We start from the raw sequence: 27,702 nt of genomic DNA, 5'->3' as shown, positions 1-27,702 counted from the left end.
GTTTTTAATGATCTATTGTTTTTAATGTATTTCTCTTGTAAAGCACATTGAATTGCCTTGTGTATGAATGGTGCTATATAAATAAAATTGCCTTGCCTTGCCTCCCCCAAGAAATTCTGAGCTTTAAACATTTAAGTTACTGGATTCTGAATTTTTATATATCAATTTGTGCAAACCTCTGTATTACATTGAGATATTCAGCCTCGCAGTGGCTACAGGAATAAGAGGCTGGTGTGCTGTGTCTTTGCTCTGAACATCCTGTACATAGTGAGAAACTACAGCAGTAAGACCACTGCAGGACCGTCATGCATGCAGAAATGAAAGTGTCTGCATTTGTGTGACACACTGTATTTTTTCATTTTTTTTGTTGTATGAAATATGAGGGCGATCACTGCATCAGTGTATTTGGAATTATAAACAGTTTGCAAATGATGCATCTGAAAAACTGATAAAGATGTTCTACCTGGACCAAGTGGATGTTGCTCTTTGGTTGGCTGCCCAGGCCCCGTCATGGAAACACACGAAATTTTCACACATTCTCAGTATGGAATAACACCATCAGTCTTATTTGATTAAGACATTTTTTTTGTTTTTTTGCATATACAGGGTGTGGACATGATTACATCTCAGTAACAACACTATAATGTAATCTATTACAGCATTCAGCCCTGCAGTAATCTTTGTGAGGCTTTTATGTAAGGCTTTGTGTACGGTGCTTGTTATTTTGTCCCCTTGTAACACACATACAGAAGTCCAATCTATGAAGACCATGTAACACAGAAACAAGCTGCTCACAAATGATCATTGACTATCACAGAAGTTCTCGTTAGTTCATCCAGTATATTTATTTTCTTTATATTTGATTTGTTATAAAATTTTAAAAACATGTAAAACATTACAAAACATTATAAAAAAAACGTCAATGTAATTGTAAAACAAACAAATGTATGTACAGTATACAAGGCTGTGCATTTTCACATAAAACTGCAATTACATAAGGGAACTTCTTCTTTTGTCCCCAAACTGGGTTTTATTAGTATATCTGCTATGGGTAAAACAATATGCACATAGTTATAAAGAGTAAGGTTGCTGATAGATTCTTTGTGAATAGTTACAGTGATACACTTTTTTCATCTTGTCACATAGTCATATTTTCTGCCTTGAAAAGGTTCAGCAGTCACTTTGAGAGATGCACCTGATTATTTGCATACAGAGTGGGGAAGTGAGATTGGATCACAAGTGGTCACTTGAGACACACTCTGATGGCAGGTGTGAACAGACAGACTTGAGGCTCATTTATACTCCCTTTGTTTACAAAAATAAATATGGCTGTTTCAAACGTAAACATCACTGACTGCCCTTTTACCTCCACAGGTTGTTTATGAGGGCATAGATACAGCCAATAGATAGCGCTAGAGGGCAGAGTCAAAATTTTCACACAACAACAAATGGACGACAATGGAGAAGGTTGTAATATTCTATCTATTAATGGAGGCAGCGTTGTAGATGGCGCAGATCTCTGCTGCTTTTACATCCTGACATGTGGATGAAGACTCCATTTCATATCAACCGCTAGGGCAGCAGGCCAAGCAAAGCACCCCAGACGTCCCTCTCCCCAGCAACACTTTCCAGCTCCTCCTGGGGGACCCTGAGGCGTTCCCAGGCCAGATGAGATATGTAATCCCTCCAGCGTGTTCTGGGTCTGCCCCGGGGCCTCCTACCAGTGGGACGTACCCGGAACACCTCTAACAGGAGGCGCCCAGAAGGCATCCTGATCAGATGCCTGAACCACCTCAACTGACGCCTTTCGACGCGAAGGAGCAGCGGCTCTACTCCGAGCTCCCTCCGGTTGCCCGAGCTCCTTACCCTATCGCTAAGGCTGAGCCCAGCCACCCTTCTGGGGAAACTCGTTTTGGCTGCTTGTATCTGTGATCTCATTTGTTCTGTCATTACCCAAAGCTCATGACCATAGGTGAGAGCTGGGACGTCATGTATGGGACGTCATGTATGGGACGTAAGGACGGAGAATCCCTCTCAATAATTTCAATATATATTACTATATATTATTATATTACCATTTCATTCTGTTCCGCCATTATTTAAATGTCTTCGTCGTCTCTTATGGTCATATCTTGCTTTAACTACGCTACACTGCCTCCATAATCTCCAGTGGTACTGATCTGTTTCGTCCGTATCCGTAAGCCTTTAGAAAATGTGCACAAATATGGACAAAAAGAATGCAGAGCACGAACAGAAGGCTCTCCACCACCTCTATATCTAATTTTGAGCATAAACGAGCCTCTAAAACTGTCCACTAGTGATCGGATCACCCAGGACACGTCACTACCAGGTGCGAACAGACTCTGAGATGTCAGGAGACATTTTGGTTTAAATAGTCTGATCTGTATCATGAAACCTCATCAAGAGACACCAAACTACTAAAACAGAAATCTACACAATCGACACTTTTAAAATTTTGTGAGGGGAATTACATGAGTGGTTTTCAATTCTACTGCTAATATTGAGGATTTCAACATGTATGGCACACGTGTTTGTGTATCACTCTGTTTTGAGAGTTTTGAAAGCAGAGACAGACAGGATGGATTGCATGACCAGGGCTCCAAGACTGTAGAGCAGCAGCAGTATTTTCAGAGACTTGGAATAGGCCTGCAAGAGACAAAACAAATCTATATCATATTTGCACACAATAAAGTAAGTCTTATGTCAGACATGTGATGGTTCTGCAACCTCATCTTTCCATCCTTCTACTGTATCTATGCACCCATTGATTTTTCCTTATCATCATCACCATTCCCCCATCTCATCTCATCTAACCATCATCTAACCTCCCCCATTCAGCCCATTCTCAAACCTATTAAATGTTTACTTCTCTTTTTTTTTTTGTCTTCACTTCAGAAAAGAAAAGTTCGCTGAAAGCAGCACACTGACCGTCAGGAATTCCTCAACACACCCAGAAGATTGAGCTCTGTAGTCATAGTAATGATAATTGGGCGTGGGTATGGGCTCACAAATCGGTGTTCCGATAGTGCTGAGGCAGTAGCAGTACAGGCAGAAAGAAAGCAGCGTCCCCAGCAGGCAAACCGCATTACTGTATGTACAACCTTGAAGCTGTGGAGGAGGACAGTCAAGTGCACGATGAAACACCAATACACCGATTACATTAGTGTAAACTTGAAAATGTAAAATTACCGTAAACACTTACAAAGTATTATTGTTATTATTATTACAATTTTTATTACAAGTAAAATTAAAATAGTCAGTTCACTTATGCCTTCAACCCAATCACCAGAAATAATGTTGGCATGTTTCTGCGAACCATTGATACGTTACATTCCTACCTTATTATGTCAAGGAAAAGTTGTGTACATGTAATTAAGTTTAAGTACAAAGTCCACTTGGTTATAATTAGGCTAGGTATGGTCACATTTTGGCTCAAAAGACCTGTTTTGGGGGCACAATCCTGGCAGAAAATGCACCAATGTCTCGGTTAAAAAAAACAGCCGGTCTTTGTGCCACTATCCATGGTGCAAAAACAGTGACAGTCGCTTAAAAACGCCTGTGTTCGCTGCCTAAAAAGCAGTTGGAAAAACAGTGACACATCTTTAAAAAACATCTGATTTTTAGCCTGCAGCTTGGCATCCGCCATCTACCATCCCCTCCACCTACTGATAACAAAGTGAGCTCATATATTACGTCACTTTAGAAACATTGATATGATACATATGAAACGTGCAAATGTAACGTATTCGTGGTTTGCAGAAATGTACAATGTCAACATGTTAGTCTGGCGACTGGGCTGATGCGTTAGGCTGACTATGCCACATAATTGTAATATTATGAGTTTATATTCTTATATTATATAATGTAACACTTGAGACATGTTTGCTGACTGAATGGAAATACAGACGTTGGAGACAGAGAGATCAAAATCTCATGAATCTTTAGATTGGCTTGTTTGTGAACGTACCAGTAGTTTGTTGGAGTTCCTTTCATTGGCAAAGGTAATGGATCCTGCTGCTACGATCTACAACAAACACACACGTGTGCGCGCACACACACACACACACACACACACACACACACACACACACACACACACAATATTGGACTTTTTACTGAAAGTTGCTTTCATCAGTGTTAAGGACAGAGGTTTTTTTTTTTTTTTTTTTTACAATATATTATTAAATCCATTTTAACACTAAAACAGCATCCTTTCTATGCATGGAGTGATTTCATGCTTCAAGGTAGAGATGGAAGATGAGACAGATAGTCTGTGAAAAAAAAACATGTTCCTCGTAGTGCTTCTAATGGCATTTGCAAGAATCTACTGCTCATGAATTCAAACGACAAATCAGAGTTGAGGAGTCTTGAGCACAGCTGTCGATCATATCAATTACTGCTCATGAACTGCGGTCAAACTGTCAAACTAGGCAGCAAAGATCAAATTGTTCTAAAACTGTTGTGTGGGTCTACTTAATGTAGCCTAACGATAAAGTTGTTAAAGACAGCTGCAGCGAGGAAACACAAAGCCATCCAAGCATTTTTATCATTTTTATTATCTAATTAGGAAATCTGGATGGAAGCGACAAAATTCGACAAAACTTTCTCAGTGTCACTGAAAAGGTTACACACTCATTTGTGTTTTTCTTATAGTTTATGCTGTAAATAGATTTAAATAGGTTTACAACAAACGGAAACCTCCAGTACTGAAAAATGACACCAACCAGTTCTCTGAATGGCCACTTGAGGCTGGCTCCAAATATGAGTCAATCTGCATAGATCACCATGTTAAAATGCCCAACTTTACAGCAGAAATAAACATGTTTAAGGCCTGGTACAAAAACGGTTTTGGTCTCTGTAGCTTATTTCTTCGTACGTAACTGTGCCAGGGTGAATTTATATAGAACTCACCAATGTCAATGTTATTAAAACTTAAAGTTATGCTTTTTAAGGGTGTGGCAACTCTAGGTGACAGGTGGGTACCATCCATGCTACCACAGTGACAACCCTGGTTAGGTAGTGTAACCATGACGTAACCCCAGATTACCAGAGTATCGGCATAGTCGTAGCTGTTGCTATTTCAGTGTGTTAGTTGTACATTTTGGTCACCTAAAAACAGTCTAAACTAACAGTCTTTTGTAATAAAAGACCCCCTATGGAGTCAGATGTTACGTTTTTTCCGGTAAGTACATTTGGTCTTAATGGTTTTAAGCCTGTTTTTCACTACCAAGAATTAGCCTTAGTATTATCACAGGTAACCATAGATGTACTGTGCTAACCAAGCCAGCAGCTAGCATAAGAATTATCTCCCTCTAGTCCAAATATGTTTATTTCTGGCTCCCACAAACAGAGATGGCACGGGCCGAAATGTCAAACTTGAGGCTTCAAAATGGGAGTCCACAAACCAGTGGGTGACGTCATGGTGGCTACGTCAGGTAGACAGTTTATTTGCCATAACCAAGCTGATGGAAACACACCATAGACCATGAATAATGGACACAGATACCATGATGTCACCCACTGGTTTGAAGACTGCCCTTTTGAAGCCTTGAGTTCGGCATTTCAGCCATCATCATCTTGTTTTTTTGGAGCCATCAGTGACCTTATTTGGACAGGAGGTGGGAGCTGTGGAGGAGCAAGGGGTGGGTCTGACTCGAGACTGTGATGAGGCCCAGCAGACAGTCTTTCACTCAAGCGGCCCCCCCTAAATATGCATTTGCGTCATGAATGTTGAAATTAGCTATAGAGACCAAAACCATTTTTGTAAACATGTCTGTAAACATGTTTATTTCTGCTGTAAACTTGGACATTTTAACATGGGGGTCCATGGAGATTTACTCTGTTTTGGAGCCAGCCTCAAGTGGCCATTCAAGGAACTGCAGTTTTTGACACTTCTGCACTGGCTTTATTTTTCAGCCTTGGTGGTTGCCGCCCGAAACACACTTAATTCACATTTTATTTGATGCATTGGTTACACATCTCTAACATTAGCCAGATTTCTATTCAAATATAGCTGCAAAAATTCTGACCAAATTGACAGAAAATTAGTAAAAGAAGTTTACATCCACTACCACTGTGCGAATAGTGGGAGGTATGTGCCTCAAGATAACAGAGGGTGGAGCTATTTCTCCAGTCAGGTGCCATTAAACCATTGCAGAAGAGGGCACAACGGGATGACATAATGAAAATGGTGCCTTGAAACATCAAACAGTGTAAATACATGTTGGAAATATGGTACTTATGTTTATTTAAATCGTTGAAACAATTCTAACAATTATGCAAAATTTATATATTTTTTTTAAAAAAATGATTAGGCAATCATGTCGTAATTGTGATAAGCCTAGGTGAAGCTGCTGACACTACAGATATTCAGTATAAGAATTAGAGTAAGAATCATGAAGTACATACTAGAATTCCAAAGATGAGTGGCGCCACAAAGAGTTTTGGCAAAGTTTGCTCAATGTAAGCCAGCGGGACACATAACAGAATCTGGAACAGCCCCAACAAGATGGTCACCACCTACACAGACACAGAGATTTGGCTTTACACTCTACTGCATAACAATTCATAGGAAGTTAGACAATCCAGTTCCGATAAAGTTAACTGTGTGGTGTCCTAAACTCACCGCAGCACTTTCAGTGTCAAACCAGGGGAAGAGACGATGTAACCTGGGTCCAGCTGCTGCCACTGCACCCTCAGAGGACATGTTACTGCAAAACAGGAAACTGGAGTCAGATACACTCATCTGTTGTGAAGAGGTTTTTTTCCCCACAAATCCACTTCTGTTATGAAGAAACCAAGCACACACCACCCTAGATTACAGTCACTGTTAACATACACACAATATTATGTTGCATTATATGTGCAATGTAAAATTTTACTGCATTACCACCAGCTGAGTGAAATCTGCTGGAATTAAATATTTACTCAAGTACTCTACTTTCTGACAAATTTGAGGTACTTGTACTAATTTTCTTGTCATGCCACTTTGTTACTTCTACTCTACCACATGTTAGGGGGATAATGTTGCACTTTTTACTTTACTACCATTATCTGACGGCTTTAGTTACTAGTTGCTTTACAAATTCAGATTTGTTCCCACAAAACATACAAACAGCTGTTGTCTTAATTGACCATTATTTAGACTGGAAATACAGAAGGAATGGAAAACATGGAAAATATTCCACAGCTCCAGCTTCAGGAATGTGAAGATTTGGAATTATTTTCCAACCAACTAATCCATAGCGAGATAAAATAAAACTTTATTTATTCCAAGGGAAGGCAACTGTGCAACAATTGCGATACAAAGTGGGGTCCAAATACAAAAAGTGCAAATAAAGTTTCATTTATTTAACAATGGACAGTGCAAATGAATACATACACATGGTATAAAAATGCCAGAATTAGCCAAAAGGCTATTTTACACTCTGTAGTCCCTTGGCCAAGATATTACACAAGGCTACCCAAAATACAGCAAAGCACAAAAAAGCAAACCACAAAACAAAAAAGAGAGAAAAATCAAAAAGTTGAAAAGTGATCATGAAATTTGTGATTCAATGCTAAAACTTGAGGCAAAACATACACAGACATACAATTTTTAAAAGCACTAGAGGCAGTAGTGACATATTTCATTATGGAACAACATTGCAACACCAGCAGGACATATTAGCTGCAGCAGAAACGAGTTTAGTACTTACGTGTGTATGTATTAATCATCCATTGTTTTAATTGGTTTCTAAAAGATATATAAGTGTTTAGTTATCTGATATGAATCTGAATTATATTCCACTCCCTTGAACCTCTTACAGACCAGGCTGACTGACTAAAAGCACTTTTCCTCTGTGGAATCCTACAGTCTCCTCTTATTAAACCCGAGTGACACGATTCATATTTGGTCTTCTGCTGATATAGGCTGCAAGTGGTGGTGGAGCTAAGCCATTGTAAAGTATACACAATATATACAGGGCGGCGCGGTGGTGTTGTGGTTAGCACTGTCGCCTCACAGCAAGAGGGTTCCTGGTTCAATCCCAGGAGTGATTCTGTGCAGAGTTTGCATGTTCTCCCCGTGTCATAGTGAGGTTTCTCCAGGTACTCCGGCTTCCTCCCACAGTCCGAAGACATGCAGGTTAATTGGTGACTCTGAATGGTTGTCTGTCTCTATGTGTCAGCCCTGTGATAGTCTGGTGACCTGTCCAGGATGTACCCTGCCTCTCGGCCATTGTCAGCTGGGATAGGCTCCAGCCCCCCCCCGCTACCCTCAAGAGGATCAGCGGTTACGAAAATAGATGGATGGACAATATATACAATTCCAGAATCAGAAAGACTTTAATCATTAATTAAAGTCCTGAAAGACATAGTCCAAAAGGAGGTCTACCTCAACTACAGCAAATCCTGTCTACATTTATGCATGACTTACTTAAGCAACATTTTCAGTGCAGGACTTTAACATGTAATAGAGCATTGGGTCTCAAACCGGGGGGCAGGCCCGAGTTATAAAAGGGGTAGGGGTGGGAGAGCACTGCAAGGGCAAGGCTACAGTAAATATAAATGATGCATGGTTCTGCACTGCAAGCAAAGCATTGAGAAGTTTGTGCAAGGACTGCCAAAGAAACATAAAGCAGACAATGAATCCAAACCAAAGGTCACAAACAGAGACAAGAAAATATGATGAGACATATCTCACCCTCGGCTTCACCACTCCACTGGTTAGTAATGAAGAGAGAAAACAGTGTGTTGTGATTCTCAAATTATTAGCTTCTTACAGTGTTAATCTGAACAAGTTAGGTTGCTACTTAGAGACTTCACATCCCAAACACAAAGCCTGCTCCAGAAATATATACTCAACTGTTGAGCACAACAGAGTCACTTTATTAAAAAAGCATCTGTGCCTTAAAATGCTCCACGCTATTTTAGACCGGGGTAGGTTGGGAGGGGGTGTGCGACAATATTTTTATCTCCAGAAAAAGTTTAGGAACCATTGCTAAACATAGGATTTGAATACTTCCTGCACCACTTCCTGCTGGACTTAACTGGAGTTTCTCATACATGCACACAGAAGTTTCAATTCCACAGTCTCACAGCTGGATACCACTAAATCCCACGCTAGACTTTTAATCCCATCATAAATAATAAGTGGCTAACAAATTAACGTAGTAACTTTTATAAAATAATAACTGTTTGTCATATTTGCTGAATCGTGTTGCTTTGGCTCCTCCTAGTGCTCCTGATGGCATTTGCAAGAATCCACCACACCTGAATGAAAACAACCAATAAGAGCCAACATAAATGCCAACATTTTTTCTGGTAAATGGACTGTTCATGAGTCCATTTGCATGATGTCAAAGTGGCTGGGAACTTGTTGACTGTTAACTTCCAAAGCTCCCGCAACATCAAGTAGGGTGTTTGAATCTAATGATTGGAGGGGATATGCAGAATGTAATGATATACCGAGTCAATGCCGCGTAACAGTCAGACATAAACTGTGTCTCAATTCAGGGGCTGCAGCCTTTGAAGCCTGAAGCCTTCATGGTCGAAGTTTGCCACGTCCCTTGAAGACCCCATCAGCCACATCGAACAGCTTCTGAAATGGGACAGTCCGGTCTGCAGAGGATTTCCTGGTTGCATCACCAACTGTTCTTGCCCCGACTGGTCGGCGTTACTATTACCTAGCAACCAGCTGCACTCAAGGAAAGAAGGAGTAAGCTAGTAATAGTTTAAATTTAATACCTGAGGAAATGATTCTCCACCAGAGACACCGCCGTTTGATATATTTCAGCTTGATGGAGGACCGTTTTCAAGTAAACTTATTAAATTAAGATTGTTTAAACTGTGTGCTTTTCTCTAATAGTAATGTTAACAACAGTTAACTGTTAGCTAGTTAACAACTGTTAACACCAGTGCACAATGCATCTTGAGATAGGCTGGGCCATGAAGGATTCATCCGTTCCACCCTCCAAATTCTGGGAAAGAAGGGTGCATTTTTCGGCCACATTTGAAGGAGCCTTCGAAATCGGACAGCCTTGGTCACGCTGATGTGACGCAATCAGTCTTCAAATGCAGCCTTCGAAACAGCCCCTGAATTGAGACACAGCTATAGTGGATCTACTGATCTGCAATGTACAGGACAGAGCACCTGTTTGAATATTAACCTAAAGCCCACTAAACAGTTACAGGGCAGGCTATTTGTTCCATCTGATTTCCCTACACTAAAATAAGTGGGATAGATACAGTGAGATGGTTCATTAAAATTAGTGGGACTGCAGAAATAAAAAAAAATGTTGTCATTAGTGAATAATGTTTGAAAGGTGAAAATAATCAAAGAGGAAGAGGAGCAATCATAAAAAAAAAAAGATTAAAAAAAACAAAAAACAACACAGACTGACCACATGATCACGAGAAGCCAATGAAACCAAGAGGCGTGTGTGTTGTCATTGTGCAATTGTATTTGTGTGTGTCTCTCCTGTGTGTATCTGTTAGGACAGAGGGGAAGGGATTGAGGAACAGGGAACAAAATGAGGTAGTGAAAGAGAAGAAAAGGAACAGAGAGAAAGAGAGTGTACTGGTGTGTTAGTTCATCAGAACCACATGTCACAATCCTCTTAAGAAAGACAGGAATGCTGCAGGATGAGAAGCAGATGTGGTGGGAGGAAGAGGAGAGGAGGAGGAAGGGTGGGAGAGGAAGAAAAGAGTGGGGTCTGAGAGTAAGGGGAGGGGGGGAGTTGATAATAAAATGAATTAACAAGGCCCCACAGAAGTGAGGGGAACATTTTGTACATGAGTGGTCTAGAAACAAACTGGCTTATGTTTCTTTATGCACTCATATGTCCCTCGGTTCATTTGATGTATTTCATTAACCATATGGTTATTAATGTGGCAGTCTGCTCAGGGGGGTTGAGGATTTACATGGGATTTACAAGTGTATCACCATGTCCTTAACATAACTAACACCATATTTATCCTGTGAGACTATTCACACCAGACGAGAAGAGGTACATGAGGCGAACCTCTCTGTGTCACAGGGGTACATACAGGTATAATATATAATTAATATTTGAATGTGAAATTCTGTTTACAAGTATTTTTCTCACAAATTCAAGTTAATGAATGTATAATAGAGGTTCACAGCTGTAAAAATATTTTGTGCATCTGTGAAAAGGTTTGTGCATACACATATAATTTGCATGTCCACAAAGTTTTTGTAAATATTTTGCACGTGTGAAAACGTTTTGCCACTGTAGAAATATTTTGTGCATGTGTGAATGTGCACACAGATATAATTTGCACTTGCAAAAGGTTTTTATGGCGGTAGAAATATTTTTGTGTGTGCTGTAGGGTTGCAGCAGTATGAGATTTTCACAGTACGATAACCGTCTCAGAAAATATCGCAGTTATATAAAATATCGCGGTATTACAGTATTACAGAATTCATATTATTATCAGTCAGAATGAGCCTTAAAGGAATGAAGATGGAAGGGTAATTTTTGGTTAAACAAATGTTTTATTGCTATAATTGAAACTTGAAACCATTTTGTTAATTGAAGTATGTGTAAAAAGTCTCCCCTTAGAAAATAACTAAAATAAAGGGGAGATACATGTCCAGTTGCTTTTTTTGCAATATCATAGATAAGCAAATGCACACGGTCTGATAACCGTCAACTTTTACGTCACACAATATCAGCTGGTTAAACTTGATAACAATCACCATCTCCTCCGAACAAAGTTTACCGAAGTCAAACTCAATGCAATATGAAGATGTGAATTTGCTTTGCAACCAGAAGTAAATATTTTATTCACCCCTCTACTGGCATTGAATGGAAGTGAAAGGGAGGCGAATAATCACCAGTGTTTTGCACATGTGTGACCGTACCCTCACACGCATGACTTGACCCTGATTTTACGCCTGAGCTGACTTGCCAATCAACATGTTGCCAACTGACCATCCAATCAGAGGAAGCGAAACTGTTCAATCGGTGTGCAAGAGGGCACTCTGTTTACTTTGTCTATCTGGAGCATGGTGAAGTCGACATAGAGGAGCCTGAGGTGAAGTCTTCTGGGAGTTACGTTGATCAACACGTAACACACCAATAAAGTTTTACATTGTATTTAACTAGATATGGCGAGACAGCTGTGCACTGCAGTCACCTGCACTTTGCTCTTCACTTATTAAACAATGCACAGATGAGGATTTCATGGTGCATTCAGGTGCACCTCCTAAACTCTGAACTCTATACTCCAATGGCCATATACTGTTCATTGAAAAATAAATCATAGTTGTGGGAGCAAGGAGTGTTTTTGTTTGCACATCTGTCACTCGGTCACTGGGGGGAGTTGTGGGCGCGTGTATGTGTCTGTGTGGAGGTGTGTTTATGCGTGTGTCACTGGGCGGGGTGAAGACAGTATTATCACCTGCACCTGCTTGTCATTCAGGTTTTTTGTTTGTCAGAGAGAGGGAGTAAATGTAAATGTAAATGTACTTTATTTATATAGCCCTTTACAACAACCCACAGGTGAACCAAAGTGCTTTACAGAGAGAATAAAAAAGAATGAAAGAATAAAAGAATAAAAAGAATAAAAGAATAAAAGTATTGCCACACTACTGGGTATTAAAGGCCATCCTGAATAAATAAGTTTTAAGTCTTGATTTAAAGAGGCCCAGGCCAGAGATAGCACGCATGTCGCAGGGGAGCTTATTCCAGAGCCTGGGTGCAGCAACTGAAAAGGCTCGGTCACCCCAGTGTTTATACTTAGACCTGGGCACTTCCAACAAAAGTTGGTTGGATGACCTCAAAGTAGGAGCTGTTAATTTCTGTTGACCGCAATATGATTTAATCCAATCACTTAGCCTAATGCAAATATCCACCTGTCATGCAGTGTTGTATTGATTTTAACTGCGGGTTAAAATAAACATCCAAAGAAATGCATCAACGCACATGTCGGTTTTTGGATTTAGCGTGTCGGATAGATCCCTATGTACCCTCTCAGCGGCTAATTGTTCACGTCAGATAGTCGCGTTACATTGTCAACAGAAAGCGGCCACGGATCCCCACGCCTGTAGCCTTGCTTCTTCTGATGCCAAGCTGGACAAGTCCACGCAAATAGACGGACCACGCAGCCACATTGGAGTCGCTCGTGAGTAAAAAAAATCTGAATGAATGAACGGACGGATCGCAACGCAGCAATACACGGTATGTGTAACCAACGCAATTTGTTCATGCTGTGAGTTTGTTCTTGGTTGGACACAGTTTGAAAGTTGGCACTGCAATATTGGATGGATATGGATGCTGTGATTGCTTATTGATGCCGTTGTCCGTTTCGCACGTGTCAGATTTCTGTGGAGTGAATGTGGATCATTTGCTTGTGGACATTAAAGTGGCGGAGAAGGAAGAGGATAATTTACACATTTCTATGACGTTGCTCAACTTTCATGTGGGTGCAATATTGGATTGCTCTGTTTTGGATGAAAAGTTGCAAGTTGGATTTCAATGTTTTGATTTGTGGATTGTGGCGGACGCTCACTGACGTTTCATTGCATCTTTGCCGCTGGTTGCTGCCAGTATGAGTGGATCAAATGTTGGTTCTGCTGCAAGAGGTGCTGTTGATGCTGATAATGGAAAACGGATTGTCAAGCTCACTGAAAAGGCCCTGGCGGGTAAAATTGAAAAGCTTCAGAGGGAACGCAAAACCAGACTGGATAAAATTAAGGGTGTTAGCAATGCTTTGAAAAAGCTCATGGAAAATGATGATAACAGCACACAAGTGCAAATTCAGCTGGATGTTCTGAGGCCTCTACATCTGCATTTAACATCCTTGCACTCAGAACTGATGGATTTAATACATCTGGATGAGCAGTCAAGACAAAATGAGTGGTTTGCAAGCATCAACAACTACAACAATGGCTTTATTAAGGATGTGGAATACTGGCTCTCTGAAAATGACAGGTTGCTCTCAAGACAGAGGAGCAATGAGGAATTGGAAGGACCTCCAAGCCAGGAAGTGGATGAGCCACAGCTCAATGAGGAGGCGTTGGAAAATCATCCAATGCTTGATGTGAATGAGCTACAGTCTCATAATGAAATTCTCTCAGATCAGGCTGCCGTACTTGGAATAACACATGATGAAATCAAGCCAAGTGATAGCATTTCAAATATTGGCAAACAGCATGGTTCAAAATCTAGAACAAGCAGTACTTGGACTTCAAGCACTTCTACTAGCGCTGCATGTGTTAAAGCTGAAGCTGACATGGCTGCTCTTCTTGCTCTTCAAAGATTGCTTTAGGACAAGCATGATCTGGAGCAGATGGAGGAGGAGCTCAGAAAAAGGAAAGAGCGATGGAAGCTTGAAATGGAGATATACCATCCAAAGAAGAAGATCAGAGTGGTGTTTGACTGTGCAGCATCTTTCCAAGGGACATCATTGAACACACAGTTGTTACAAGGACCTGATCTCACCAGCTCTTTGATCGGGGTCATAACCAGGTTCAGGAAGGAGCCTGTTGTTTTGATGGCAGACATTGAGGCCATGTACCATCAGGTGCGTGTGCCAGCGGAAGATTCCAGCCTGCTAAGGTTTCTCTGGTGGCCTGGTGGGGACTTTTCTCAACCCATGGAAGAGTACAGGATGCTAGTCTATCTCTTTGGAGCAACTTCATCTCCAAGTTGCATGAACTTTGCTCTTCGAAAGTGTGCTGAGGATCACAGAGATTCCTTCAGTCAGCAGGCAGTGGATACCATTATGCACAGTTTCTATGTTGACGACTGTCTCACTTCAGTGCCCTCTGAGTCTCAGGCTGTAGCTCTCTATCGTGACCTTCGAGCCATTTGTGCCACAGGCGGCTTTCAACTGAAGAAATGGACGAGCAACAGTCGAAATGTGCTTGCTAATATACCTGAAGAGGAGAGAGCAAAGGAAGTGAAAGAACTGGACTTGGACTATGACACACTCCCTGTTGAAAGAGTGTTGGGTGTGCAGTGGTGTGTGGAATCCGATGTGTTAAAGTTCAAGATCATGATTCAAGATCGACCTTTAACTCGTAGAGGGATTCTGTCTATGGTCTACGACCCACTTGGAGTGCTGGTGCCAGTGGTGTTAAAGGCTAAGTTAATCTCGCAAGAGTTGTGCAGGAAAGGCCTTGGGTGGACCCTAATGACCTTGAGGCTTTGAGTCCTAACCATCTTCTGCTCCTCAAAGGTCAACCGTCTTTACCACCTGGTGTCTTTGTGAAGGAGGATGTCTATGCTGTCCGCAGATGGAAGCAATACATGACCTATCTGTTTTGGAAAAGATGGACAAAAGAATACCTGCCACAGCTTCAGGAACGTCAAAAGTGGAACAGAGTCAAGCGCAACTTCATTCCTGATGACATCGTACTCATTGTTGATGACTCTGCACCCCGTAACTCGTGGATCATGGGGAGAGTTGTCGAGGCTGTTCAAGACAAAAGAGGACTTGTACAACAAGTGAAGATCAAGACCAAGACAAGCTGTCTCGACAGGCCTGTTACAAAGGTTTGTCTTCTTCAGGAAGCTGGGGAGTCCTGACGGATTTCTCATTGACTTTGCTTGTTTTTTCTTCCTAATGGATTACTTTTTGATTTTGCTTGTTCCGGACATGACTTGACTTTAAGCATGACTTACGAGGTCTCAATTGGCCATGTGCTAGTAACCTCTGGCCAAGAGACATCAGAAGGACATGGAAGATCAGACACTGAAGTCAGTGTTGGATTTAGCGTGTCGGACAGATCCCTATGTACCCTCTCAGCGGCTAATTGTTCACGTCAGATAGTCGCGTTACAATAGTCATCAGCACACTCCACAATATTATTGTACCACAGGTCCCCAGGAACCTCTGTGATGATTTTCAAGTTGTTTAACTGCAGGTTTTTTTTTTAATTAGATGCAGAATTTGTTGGTATTTCATAATTTTTGCTTTTGACTTGTTTGCTGTGTGTTTTCCTCTGCTGTGTGTGTGTGTGTGTGTGTGTGTGTGTGTGTGTGTGTCCAGATCCCGGTGCATCCAGCCCTCCATCCACCTACCCTAATCACCTGGTTTCTCCGTTTCCATCTACTAACATGTTCCACCTAGGGCTGGACGATTAATCGAATTTTAATCATGATTTCGATTTTGGCTTCTCACGATCACAAAAACATTATAATCGAAGAAAAAACGTATTCCTGCATCAGCTTTCATACTGTAGTCAGGAAGCACAGGGGAGACTTTGTTTTGCTTTCAGGGCCAACATTGATGCTCACTTCACTTAAATTTACCCAACAGTTGAAGGAAGCAAGACACAGGAACTTTACTTAGGTCTTGCGGAGTTGCAGTGTTAATTCAAGCTGAACCCTGCACTGTGCATTTACTACCACTTGACAACTTTCTGCTCCAATTGCCATTTCCATACATACATCATGCACTGAGCTATACTTAAAATAGGTAATATTTTAACATGTGGACTGCATTTAATACTGGCCTTGGCTATTTTCACAGGGTGGTGCTGCTCACATCAAAGCTTGTGAGTGGCATGGCATTTTACAGGTTATTTTATTCATCTGCTCTCATTCACATATGTCACATGGAGCCTAAGGCAGCATGTGTGTGCATGTGAAGTTCACGGAGCCAAATGTTTCCAATCTTCTGGTTGGTTTGATTGTGTGGTAATAATCACAGCTTCTGCGATTCAAAAATTGCATTCTGTTACATCAGTGGTTTTCAAACTTTTTGTGCACAAGGCACACCAAAGGGCAAGCCAAACATCTCAAGGCACACCTGTATTTATATCTGTGCACAATAGCTTCTCTAGCATGTGTTATCACTCTTATCATGACATAGGACAATATAGAATAAGAAAAAATAAGACAGGTAGCTTTCGTGATAGCCAGTTATAAACAGGGTACATCTGGATACAGACAGGGTACATGCACACAGACAGTTAAAAAGAGAGTACATATGGGTACAGACAGAGTAGCCAATACACAGGTATTGAAGGTGCATAAAAAATAATCTCCCATTTAACTACGTCATCTTGTTGCTCCCTCTTCTTCTGCAATAGTTTAATAACATCCAACTGGAATATTAGCGCCACTATTTTTTTAAACTCTAAAAACCAACCATAGAGTTTAACTCCAAATAATCGCATAATAGTGGATGACGGGTATCAATTGTACCAAAACAATAGCTCAAATGCGTCAGTGTCCTACTTATGGACAGCACGAGACCACTTATTGTTGTCTGTTTACCTTTCTAACGTTTAAATGATAAAAAACAGTGTCACATATATGAAGCAGAGATTTACTTACATCGACTAAATGTTTTCCAGTGCAGGGATGCCTGAGTCGTCTCTCGATGATACCAAGAGGGTCTGTAGAGGCTGTCACACCGAGGAAACGGTTCTTCAGATTAACTTTTATGGTGAAAACTCCGGACAACAAGATGACTTCTGGAATGCGCGAAACTAAGGAAGGAGGAGCTCTGCTGATTCTCATCCACAGACGGTACAGACGGAGAGCAAACTACCACTCTCTCTCTCTCTCTCTCTCTCTCTCTCTCTCTCTCTCTCTCTCCAATAAACACATCCCCGCAAGCATCCGCCTGCAAAAAAACAGAGGACACAGAGTGGTCGATAGACGCCTAAACCTAAAAGGAGGACACATTTATAATCTTATCTCGGGGAAAAAAAGGTAGGAATAAGACGTTTTGTGTCTTCTCATAAACTAAGACAGCAGCTCAAATGTTTGTTGTTACTGCCAGAGTGAGGGGCTTTGGTGTTAAGACTGTGCGTAAAGTCTTTTTAATATGTAGAATGCTGTAGTGATTAAGGAGATGATTTGTTGATAGGCTGTGTCAGTGAACAGGCGCACGGTACCAGCTTTTCCCAAACACCGTGGCCTTCAGCCCAAGTCAAATGAGCGAGGAGCTTACGCAATACGCTCTAATCAAATCGTGCGTAATGTGCGCGTAAACGTTAACGATCATCTAGACTGCTGCTGCACAATGATAGAAGTAGTAACAGTGCTGCGTAAAGCTCCGACTGGATTCAAGCGCACATGGGAGAAGTTTGCCTGGACCAGAGGTGGGAGATGGTGGAGTCCATGGCAGTGACAGTCGGTTTTGTGTTTCATATAAAACGGAGACCTTATCATCATCAGACTGGTGCTACCTCCAACTGTATTTGATTGTTGCACAGTAACGTTGGATCACACCTCCGCCATTATTTGATTTTCAATAGGAGTGGGAAATAGTGTGCAATATTTCTCACCTCTTATATGTATATATTTATTCAACATACAATGCACATAACTACATATTTCTTATGTTTACTCGTATGCTAATGTTGTTTTATTCTACTGATGTATATATTGTAGTTACATTTTCATACAGCCTCAGCACAGTGAGTATATATATTTTATTTTTTACTTACTTTTAATATCTTAAGTACTAGTGTTAAACACTGTAGCATAATGCAGATTTTAATTTTTTCATTTTAATCTGTTTTATTTTATTGCTATTTATTTACATACTTCTATTTCATACTCTTATTCTTACTTCTTTTAATTTTCTATTCTTTGCACCTGAGTGACTGAATCAAATCCTAATGTCCCCCTGGGGATCGACAAAGTATTTCTGATTCTGATATTTTACATCTGTGACAATGTGTAACATCACCCACATTTGGGAAATCAACCTGTGTCATTAAAGAGAGAGCAACACTTTGATAGCAGAAAGAGAAAAATAAGATTATTCCTCATGAAATGGTCCTGTGCTTTTATGAGAGCCAGCCAAAAGCAGCAACACAACAAAATACACAAATCTGTTTCTACTAGTGGGGCAACCGTATATCATGTATCATGTTACAAAACTGTGAACATAGAGCCGTCAAAAGCTAAACCAATCGCTAGAATAAATGTTGGTATGGTACATTTCTGCAGACCGTGGGTACGTTACATTATAATGTAGTGGATACATTTAAACTTTACAACCTGTGGTTAGGTTTAGGCACAAAAACAACTTGATTATGGTTAAAAAAAGATCATGTTTTGGCCTTGAATTTGTTTTGGTGGCACAATCCCAGCTGGAAACACAGCAGGCTTGGTAATAAACAACTGGTGTTGTTTGACAATAGTAGTGACAAGTATCACATTGTCCACCATCCCCTCCACCTCCTGATGACAAAGTCAGCTCACATACTATGTCACATTAGAAACGCTGATATGCAAACATGCAAATGTAAAAACATATCGCAGAAACGTACAATGCCAACACTTTCTTCTGGAGACTGGGCTGCAGAAGTCTCCAGGCTGTCTGAAAATGTGAACCAGCTCAACAGTTGATACCAGTGTGTATTAGCAGTGTATCCCAGTGTTCCAGGCACTCACTGGTTTCCACTCCCCTCTGTGCAAGAAGACAGTCAATCAAGAGACTGCTTGCCTGCCTAAATTGTGTCATTAGTCACATTGAACATGAAGCCTGCATTTATTTTCATGATTTTCACATCACACAAAAATAAATGGAAACCAGTGGTTGCCTGCAAAGGTGACAAAAAAGCATCTGAATTTCTAAAACACAGCAATATGGTGGCAAAACAGTTAGCCATTATGTTGTTTGGACTAAATGGGGTCAAACATGCAGAATTACAGGTATAGTTCTTTAAAAAAAGTCCTAAATCTTTTTTTGTAACTTTCTTTTTATTGGTGATTTCAGGTTTTTCCAACAACAATAAAGAAAAAAAAAAAAAAAAAAAAAAAAAAAAGAGAACAAACAGGTTGACTTAGGGTATACATTAGTACAAGACAGGATTTTATGTTCACACAGTCAGTGAGTTACATTCCACAGAATATGAAGTCCACCTTTCCCAGTACTTTGTATACTGCTCAGCCTGTAATCTTAAGGTGAAGGTTAGTTTTTCCATACGATGTATATCATCAACAATTGTGGTCCAGTCATCCCTTGATGGCAGCTTTGTTTGCAGCCATTTCCGTGTAATGGCCTTCTTGCTCGCAGCCAAGAGTACTTTATAAAGATAGTTATCCTGGGCCATAAGTCCATCTGGGATTTTACCCAGATACATTGCAATAAAGGAAAACTCTAGTTCTAGTCCGAAAATTGTCTGTATTTCTTCAGCAATCTCTTGCCAATATGGTTGAATAAGGGGGCAGGCCCAGAATACATGATAGTGGTCTGCCATTGACTTTCCACACTGCCTCCAGCATATATCCTGACCCCGGAAACCCTGCTGTTTAAATTTCAGTTTTGGAGTGATAAAAAATCTTATTATGTTCTTCCAGCAGAATTCTCGCCAGGCTCTGGAATTGGTGGTCCTGGCCTGACCTTCCCAAATATCCCTCCAGTCATCCTCAGATATCTCCAGACCAGACTCCCTCTCCCATTTCTGCTTAACCTGGAAAGTGGAATGGCTTTTGGAGTTTTGTAGTCTTTTATAAATTTGTGATATTAAGTGTTTGCTGTCTTTAGCCTTATATGCATCAGTAAATATATTAATCAAATTGGATTCAATATTGTCTAATTGTTTGATTTCTTTATTGAAATAGTCTCTGACCTGGAAATATCTGAACATATCTTCTCTTCCCAGTCTGTATTTATTTGAGATGTAGGTAAAAGACTCTAAGCCATTCTCACCTGCTATAGTGCAGTACGCTGTTATACCATTATGTGCCCACTGCCTAAATCGCATATCTAAACCCGATGGTATAAACTCTAAATCATATGCCACCCACTTCAGTATTCTTGCATGTTTCTCAAGGTGGAGCCTTTTACAGGTTTTAAACCACACCTTAAGGGCGACTCTGGTCCATTGGTTTAACTTGTCCAAGTAAGGGTAATGATGTTGACAATTACCTAATATTGACTGTGCTGGTGATTCAAATTGTATTAATTCCAAATCTTTCCATTTGGCTGAATAGTTTGGATTACACCAGCATACCAGTGGTCTCAGCTGGGCGGCAATGAAATAATCCTCCACACATGGGAGAGAAAGTCCGCCCTTATCTTTGGATAATTGTAGAGTCTTATATTTAATTCGGGGCCTCCTACTGTTCCACACAAATCTTGAAATCATTCTATTCCATTCACTAAAATCTTTAGGGGGGACTTCAACAGGGAGTGACTGGAACAGGTACATCAACCGGGGGAGGACATTCATTTTTATTGTCTCAATCCGATTAGACATGTCTAGAGGCAGTATGGTCCATCTGTCAAGGTCTGCTTTGATTGTCTTAATAACTGGTCCATAATTACTTTTATATATATTGGAAATGTCTTTTGGGATCCAAACCCCCAGATATTTGATAGCAGGGGTGTCCCATTTGAAGTCAAATCTGCTTCGCAAGTCAGCATCCGGTATGAAGTTATAAGTGAGTATTTGGGACTTGTGTGTATTCAATTTATATCCTGAATATGAGCTAAACAGTCTCAAAAGGGACATCAATTTAGGTACACTTCTCTCTGAGTTTGTCAAGGTGAGCAAAATGTCATCTGCGAATAAACTTATCTTGTATTCGTTATCTCCCATTACAATCCCTTTAATCTCTGGATCCTCCCTTATTGCCTGGGCTAGGGGCTCAATAAAAAGTGCAAAGAGGGCGGGGCTAAGGGGGCAACCTTGGCGACAGCCTCTCTCTAGCTTGATGGATTGTGTTAGGTGTCCGTTGATTCTTATTCTAGCGGTGGGGTTTGAATAAAGTGATCTAATACATTGTACTGATTTTTCATTAAAGCCAAATCGTTCCAATACTTGGTAAAGGTAGCCCCACCCAACCGAATCGAACGCCTTCTCAGCATCTAAACTGATCAGCGTTGCACTAATTTTTTCTTTAACCACATAGTCAACCACATGAAGGGTTCGCCTAATATTGTCCTGTGTTTGTCTTTCTCGGACAAACCCCGTTTGGTCTGGATCCATCAGTTCAGAGACAATGTGTTCAATCCTTTTGGCGATAATTGAGGCGAATAGCTTATAGTCGGTATTCAAAATAGATATTGGCCTGTATGAACTACATTCTCCCTTATCCTTGCCTTCCTTAGGGATTATTGATATTACAGCCTCAGTCCAAGATTGGGGCATCTTGCCTTCCTTAAGNCGAATAGCTTATAGTCGGTATTCAAAATAGATATTGGCCTGTATGAACTACATTCTCCCTTATCCTTGCCTTCCTTAGGGATTATTGATATTACAGCCTCAGTCCAAGATTGGGGCATCTTGCCTTCCTTAAGGGTGTGGTTAAAGCACCTGAGGAGCATTGGGATCAACTCAAGCTTGAATGTTTTGTACCATTCAAAAAAAAAAAAAGTCCTAAATCTGAAATGAATGTGGGTGATGATGTTTACGTTGAGGGTTTAGGCAGATGAAATTTGTTCAGTCGAGTTCTCATGTGTTTAACAATCTGCCTGCAAAGTACAAGCTGATTTATTTATTAATTTAAGAGATTTTATTATTTTATATAAAATACTCGGTGAGCATTGTTATGAATATATTTTTTGATAGTGTTAAAAAAAATGTTACATTGGAGTTGTCCTTTGTGTGATCTGTAAGATGATGCTGCAGGCTGGTAAGTGGGCGCTGCTCTCCTCTGCAGGTGATGGCGGTGGCAGTCTCCAGGGATCTGACGGTCCAGGTGCTGCAGGATACAAATGCTGCCAAGCTGACTGATACACAGCAGGCTCTGCGCGCTGCTATCCAGAGAGGAGAGCCCAAATCTTTGGGGGTGAGTCCAGGAATCTCTGTCACTGTGTGAGTTTAGTTACATTCCCACACAGAAACCACACGGAGCTGTAGAGGGACGAGTGGAAGTTTTTTTGTAGGGGTCGATTGAGGAAACGACCAAGCTTTGCTCATATTTAAGGAAGAGAATGCTTGGGAACCAGACATTTGTGAACTTGTGTTTTATTTGCTCTGGTAGATGTGCCTGGTCCCCCTCCAGTGGCTTGAAACATGCTGGACCAACCACAACCATTTATCTTATATGGGGCATGCAGCTGAAGTGAAACTTTCTGTTGACGCCACTATCCCATCAGTATAAGGAACTGGGCAGTATATGTTCCTAATATGTAAACTCACCAGCTCATCTCTGCACGCTGTAATCTCTTTACAGTTTCCATTGTTCAAGTGGTATCTTTTTTCCTGCCAAGTCCCATCCTAATATGCTATGATTAGGGGGGACTAATGCTGGTACTGCAGTGCACATCTACAACATGTCGAACAGCTTTGGCAGAACACTGATTTGTAATGTGAGACTGATTTTTTCCGTGTTTTTATTGGTTGTTATTAATGGGTCCATTTGTTTTGGAGAGGAAGAGACCTCTGCGGATAATTCGACTCCTGGTAAAAACCTCCTGAACAATGAACGCTAAAGGAAACCTAACCTGGAGAAGTTTCAGCTGGTTGTAATCTGCAATTCTCACCACTAGATGTCACTAAAACCCCCTAAATCATACACACTGGACCTTTAAGTGATCAGAGTTCAGTTTTTATTTTTGTCAAAAAGATTTTTTTTATCTTCTCCTTCTGAAGGTTCAGGTTTTATGAAGCCAAAATATAAAGTGCTGAGAAGAGAACCTCCTTCCATCCATCCATTTACATCCACTTATCCAGGGCCGGGTTGCAGGCCAAGCAAAGCACCCCAGACATCCCTCTCCCCAGCAACGCTTTCTAGCTCCTCCTGGAGGACCCCAAGGCGTTCCCAGGCCAGATGAGACATGTGATCCCTCCAGCATGTTCTGGTTCTGCCCCGGGGCCTCCTACCAGTGGGACGTGCCTGGAACGCCTCTAACAGGAGGCGCCCAGGAGGATCCTGATCAGATGCCCGAACCACCTCAGCAGACCCCTTTTGATGCGAAGGAGCAGCGGCTCCACTCTGAGCTCCCTCCGGATGTCAAAGCTCCTTACCCTATCTCTAAGGCTGAGCCCAGCCACCGTCCTGAGGAAACTCATTTCAGCTGCTTGTATCCGTGACCTCATTCTATCGGTCAGTACCCAGAGCTCATGACCATAGGTGAGGGTTAGGACCTAGATGGACCAGTAAATCGAAAGCTCCCCTTCCAGCTCAGCACCCGCAGCACTGCAGAAGCCGCACCAAAAGGCCACTCCACCTTACGCTCCATTGTACCCGCACTCGTGAGCAAGTCCCCGGTATACTTTAACTCCCTCGCTTGAGAAGGTAACTCTCTCCCAACCCGGAGGGGGCAATCCACCGTCCATGGTATGCCATCGAAGACATGCCTCTGCATTGAGAGCCTCACATGTCCACACCTTCACACTGAGAGCTGTCTAATGGGACCAGTGCAGCTGCTGTGTTTAGCTCAACATCAGCTTGATGATACAGTCATTGTGGAGGTGTTTGGTGTTTTGCCAAGCCGTGACTAATCCTTTACAGAAGTCTTGCTAACTAGTTAGCCAGCTGGATCCTGGATCACTGATGTCACAAGGTTGATGTGTGTGTGTGTTCCAGGTGAGTCAGATTATGCTGGGGCTGATGATCATGTCCTACTCCATCCCTCTTCACTTGACCGAGATCACTGAGGTGGTCCGCTTTGGAGTTCCTTGGTGGAGCGGACTGGCGGTGAGTCTGTGTGTCTGAAGGCTTTATTCTGCTTTTTCCTCTGACTTCATTTAGATTTCTAATGATATCATGTCTCCCTAAGATAAATGATAACTTGTAGCACAACTTTTTAAAGGCTTTGGCCAGCTGAGCACAGGGATCTTAATATTGTGATGTAATGCAATGTTCCTCTGCGCTGACTGTCTTCTGTCTCCTGGGTGTGTGTGTGTGTGTGTGTGTGTGTGTGTGCTTCCAGTTCATGACAGCAGGAGTGATTGCAGTCATCTTGGACAAACGCTGCACCATGAGGACTGTGAGTCTATAGGTTTTGTTATGTTTTACATAAGCAGAATCACATCAGGCTTAAAGCTGGGGTAGGCAAAAATCTGTAAAAGGCCAAAAATGAAAATACTCTCTCTTCCTGTATCTCTGTCCTAAGCCCCTCCCACCTGACGACCATGGGTATGAGCACACGATTAATACAGCAACCCAGTGTTTGCTATACTGATTTATGTCATCTTATTTCATTGTAGAGTTGCATGTAGCACATTCACTCAGTACCTCAATGCCCTGCTCTCTCTCAAAACAAGAGCAAGCCAATATTAGTTACCCCACCGTCCCTTTGCCTGGTTCCCTGGAGCTTTGGACTGCTCCTCGTCCAGACCAGTGTCAGATGTCACAGCGAGCTGGTGGCCAGCAGCAGTGCTGGGTCTAATGTGTTGGCTGATCTGGCAGAGAGTTGGGACAGTCTGGTCCCCTGGAGCCAGGGTTTGTGCTGGCTGGATTTGTGTCGCTGCGGCTGCTGACTGGGGCTCCATCTTTATAGCTACTGCCCGCGCTTCTCCCAGTGACACAGTCTGTTGTGGCAGAGTGTGAGGGGGAGGGCACACTGTAATTCAAGGCTCTAGCTAATGTTAGCAACATAAACATGAGCTAGGAGCCGCACATTCTCTCCATCTCTGGAACATTTTGCCAATATTAACGCGTTTTATTTCCTTTATTGTCTGACTCTCTTTTAGACTCTTTTTGATAAGTCCGTCTTCCTTTTTTTGGGTTGCTTTGCAGTGTAGGAAGTTGTTGCCTTTGCTGAAAATAGCAACTTTCTCTGCACTGAATCAGGCTTTCACCAAAGGGATATGCACGGGCACCTACTTTTGTGGAACAGCTATAGGAACCCCCTCTTTCCTACAGAGAATCTGATCCAATCATGTCATTTGGCTCTAATGAAATGATTGGATGGGCTTGTTACAGGCCTGCAACAGCCACAGATAATGGCTATTGGGGTATAAAGAGAATTTCAACAAAAATATATTTAAAAAATGCTTCTAAAATAAGTTGCCTACCTCAGCTTTACGCTTTAAGATACCTGGAGGCAGAGCTGGTGAAATTGGTTCAATCTAATTACTGATCAGATACATGAGAGGCCTACTCTCTGAGTCTGGAATCAATACATAACAACCTACAAATATTCAACACGTTCAAAGATCTGTGACTGGCCAAAAACAGCTTGGGTTGAACCCCAGCTATGTCTCTGCTACAGGTACTACAGCAGCTGCTCATATTAATGCTACTGCTTTTCTGCCCTCTCTAAGGTTTAAAAAGATAAAATTCTGTCTGTGTTTTTTCAGCTGTGGGTGTGTTTGATAGTGAGCATGGTGTCCACTGTGCTGTCAGTGGTGGCTTTAATCATCTACTCTGTGGACATACACAAAAATCCTGATGTGCCCTGCATCAAGACGGGGCATGACAATTGTCCCAAGATACACTACGCCACGGTTGGTATCAGCTTTTTTCGTGTCACCATGCTGTCGTGTCTAAAGTGTGTCTTGTGGGTAACGCTAGAGTGTCCAATGGAAATGTTGACCGACCTTAAAAGTTAATGTGAATGCTGTTTGTCCTTTATGACAGAAGCTGAGCAGAGGATTAAAGACATCCCTCCTTGTCTTCAGTCTGGCAGAGGCAGTCATCTCTGCCATTCTAAGCTTCCTTCTCTTCAGGCAGAGACACAGCTTCGGACAGTACGCTGTAAGACGCCAACACCTTTTCTTAATTAGCAAAGTCTTGATTAATCTACTCAAAACATGAGTAGTCAAAGTACACTACAGTGTGATTATATTATTATCCTGCTTATAAATCTGTAGCATGATAATATCTTACTTTCAGCTTGTAACAGTTTGACAAGGCTCAATATGTTACTGTCTTGTGTCTGTTGCTATGGCGATGACGTAGTAAATACCAGCTGACACTGACTCTGTGTTTTAGTGCAAAATGCATTTAGACGTTGGCTTCTTCTAAAATTATAAAAAGCTGAGAGTGCATGACCTGACGTTACGTGACTCAACTACTGCTACTCATGATGGTGTAAACAGAGGAATTTCCACTCTGGCACTACTACAATCCAAAACACTGAGAGACAGAGCTGCTGTAGATGAGTGATACTCAGCTTATGGCTCGCTGGCCAAATCTGGCCCATACTAGGGTACTGAATGGCCCGCCAACCATTTTATAATTCACAATACAAACAAGTTGATTCACACTGGGAATTTGTTTTGTACTTTGAGTATCAGTGTTCCCCTAGCCTCTCGAAGAGACATGTACCGACCCGGAAAAGACTCAAAATGGCCACAAAGAGACACAAAACAACTACAAAGAGATGCAAAACAGCTGCAAAGAGACTCACAATGACTACGCAAATGGGCAAACCAATCAAATGGACACAAAATGACCACAAAGCAACTACAAAAGGCTCTAAATGATGAAATGACCACAAAGAGACACAGAATGACCACAAAAAGATACAAAATTACTACAGAGGGACACAAAATGACTACAAAGAGACTCAAAATGACTACAAAGAGATACAAAATTACCACAAAGAGACACAAAATGACTACAAAGAGACTCAAAATGACTACAAAGAGACACAAAATGACCACAAAGAGACACAAAATGACCACAAATAGACACAAAATGACTACAAAGAGACTCAAAATGACCACAGAGAGACCCAAAATGACTACAAAGAGATGCAAAATGACGACAAAGAGACACAAAATGACCACAAATAAGACACAAAATTACTACAAAGAGATACAAAATGACCACAGAGAGACACAAAATGACTACAAAGAGACAC

The 27,702-nt window shown here is 41.4% G+C and overlaps 2 protein-coding genes across 2 annotated transcripts in view; one reads left to right on the top strand and one right to left on the bottom strand.

Annotated features, from left to right (window-relative positions):
• Window positions 1-822: 822 nt before the first annotated feature.
• Window positions 823-17,453, bottom strand: si:dkey-9i23.16 (uncharacterized protein LOC571915 homolog). The gene is made up of 6 exons (XM_050045617.1): window positions 17,313-17,453; window positions 6,647-6,731; window positions 6,430-6,540; window positions 3,989-4,045; window positions 2,950-3,129; window positions 823-2,667 (listed from the first exon to the last, which is right to left on the bottom strand). The coding sequence occupies exons 2-6, from the start codon at window positions 6,725-6,727 to the stop codon at window positions 2,560-2,562; spliced, it is 537 nt and encodes a 178-aa protein (XP_049901574.1). The 5' UTR covers window positions 6,728-6,731; window positions 17,313-17,453; the 3' UTR covers window positions 823-2,559.
• The window catches only part of tmem176 (transmembrane protein 176), a 20,199-nt gene continuing 5,654 nt past the window's right edge, over window positions 13,158-27,702 (top strand). The window contains exons 1-6 of the mRNA XM_050045613.1: window positions 13,158-13,205; window positions 22,605-22,733; window positions 24,477-24,587; window positions 24,823-24,879; window positions 26,195-26,341; window positions 26,475-26,591. Of these exons, the coding sequence (XP_049901570.1) occupies window positions 13,173-13,205; window positions 22,605-22,733; window positions 24,477-24,587; window positions 24,823-24,879; window positions 26,195-26,341; window positions 26,475-26,591 (594 nt within the window). The 5' untranslated portion in view covers window positions 13,158-13,172. The remainder of the gene's footprint in view (window positions 13,206-22,604; window positions 22,734-24,476; window positions 24,588-24,822; window positions 24,880-26,194; window positions 26,342-26,474; window positions 26,592-27,702) is intronic.

Source organism: Epinephelus moara, chromosome 5, assembly GCF_006386435.1.
Source record: "Epinephelus moara isolate mb chromosome 5, YSFRI_EMoa_1.0, whole genome shotgun sequence".
NCBI lineage: Eukaryota > Metazoa > Chordata > Actinopteri > Perciformes > Serranidae > Epinephelus > Epinephelus moara.
This window is presented reverse-complemented; position numbering and strand designations above follow the sequence as displayed.

Excerpts from the sequence above, each read along its gene's own strand:
- si:dkey-9i23.16 (XM_050045617.1), bottom strand. The coding sequence starts at position 6,727 with ATGTCCTCTGAGGGTGCAGTGGCAGCAGCTGGACCCAGGTTACATCGT. Across the intron at positions 6,541-6,646 it reads TTGACACTGAAAGTGCTGCG|GTGGTGACCATCTTGTTGGG; the intron begins GTGAGTTTAGGA and ends GTGTCTGTGTAG. Across the intron at positions 4,046-6,429 it reads CACTCATCTTTGGAATTCTA|ATCGTAGCAGCAGGATCCAT; the intron begins GTATGTACTTCA and ends TGTTTGTTGTAG.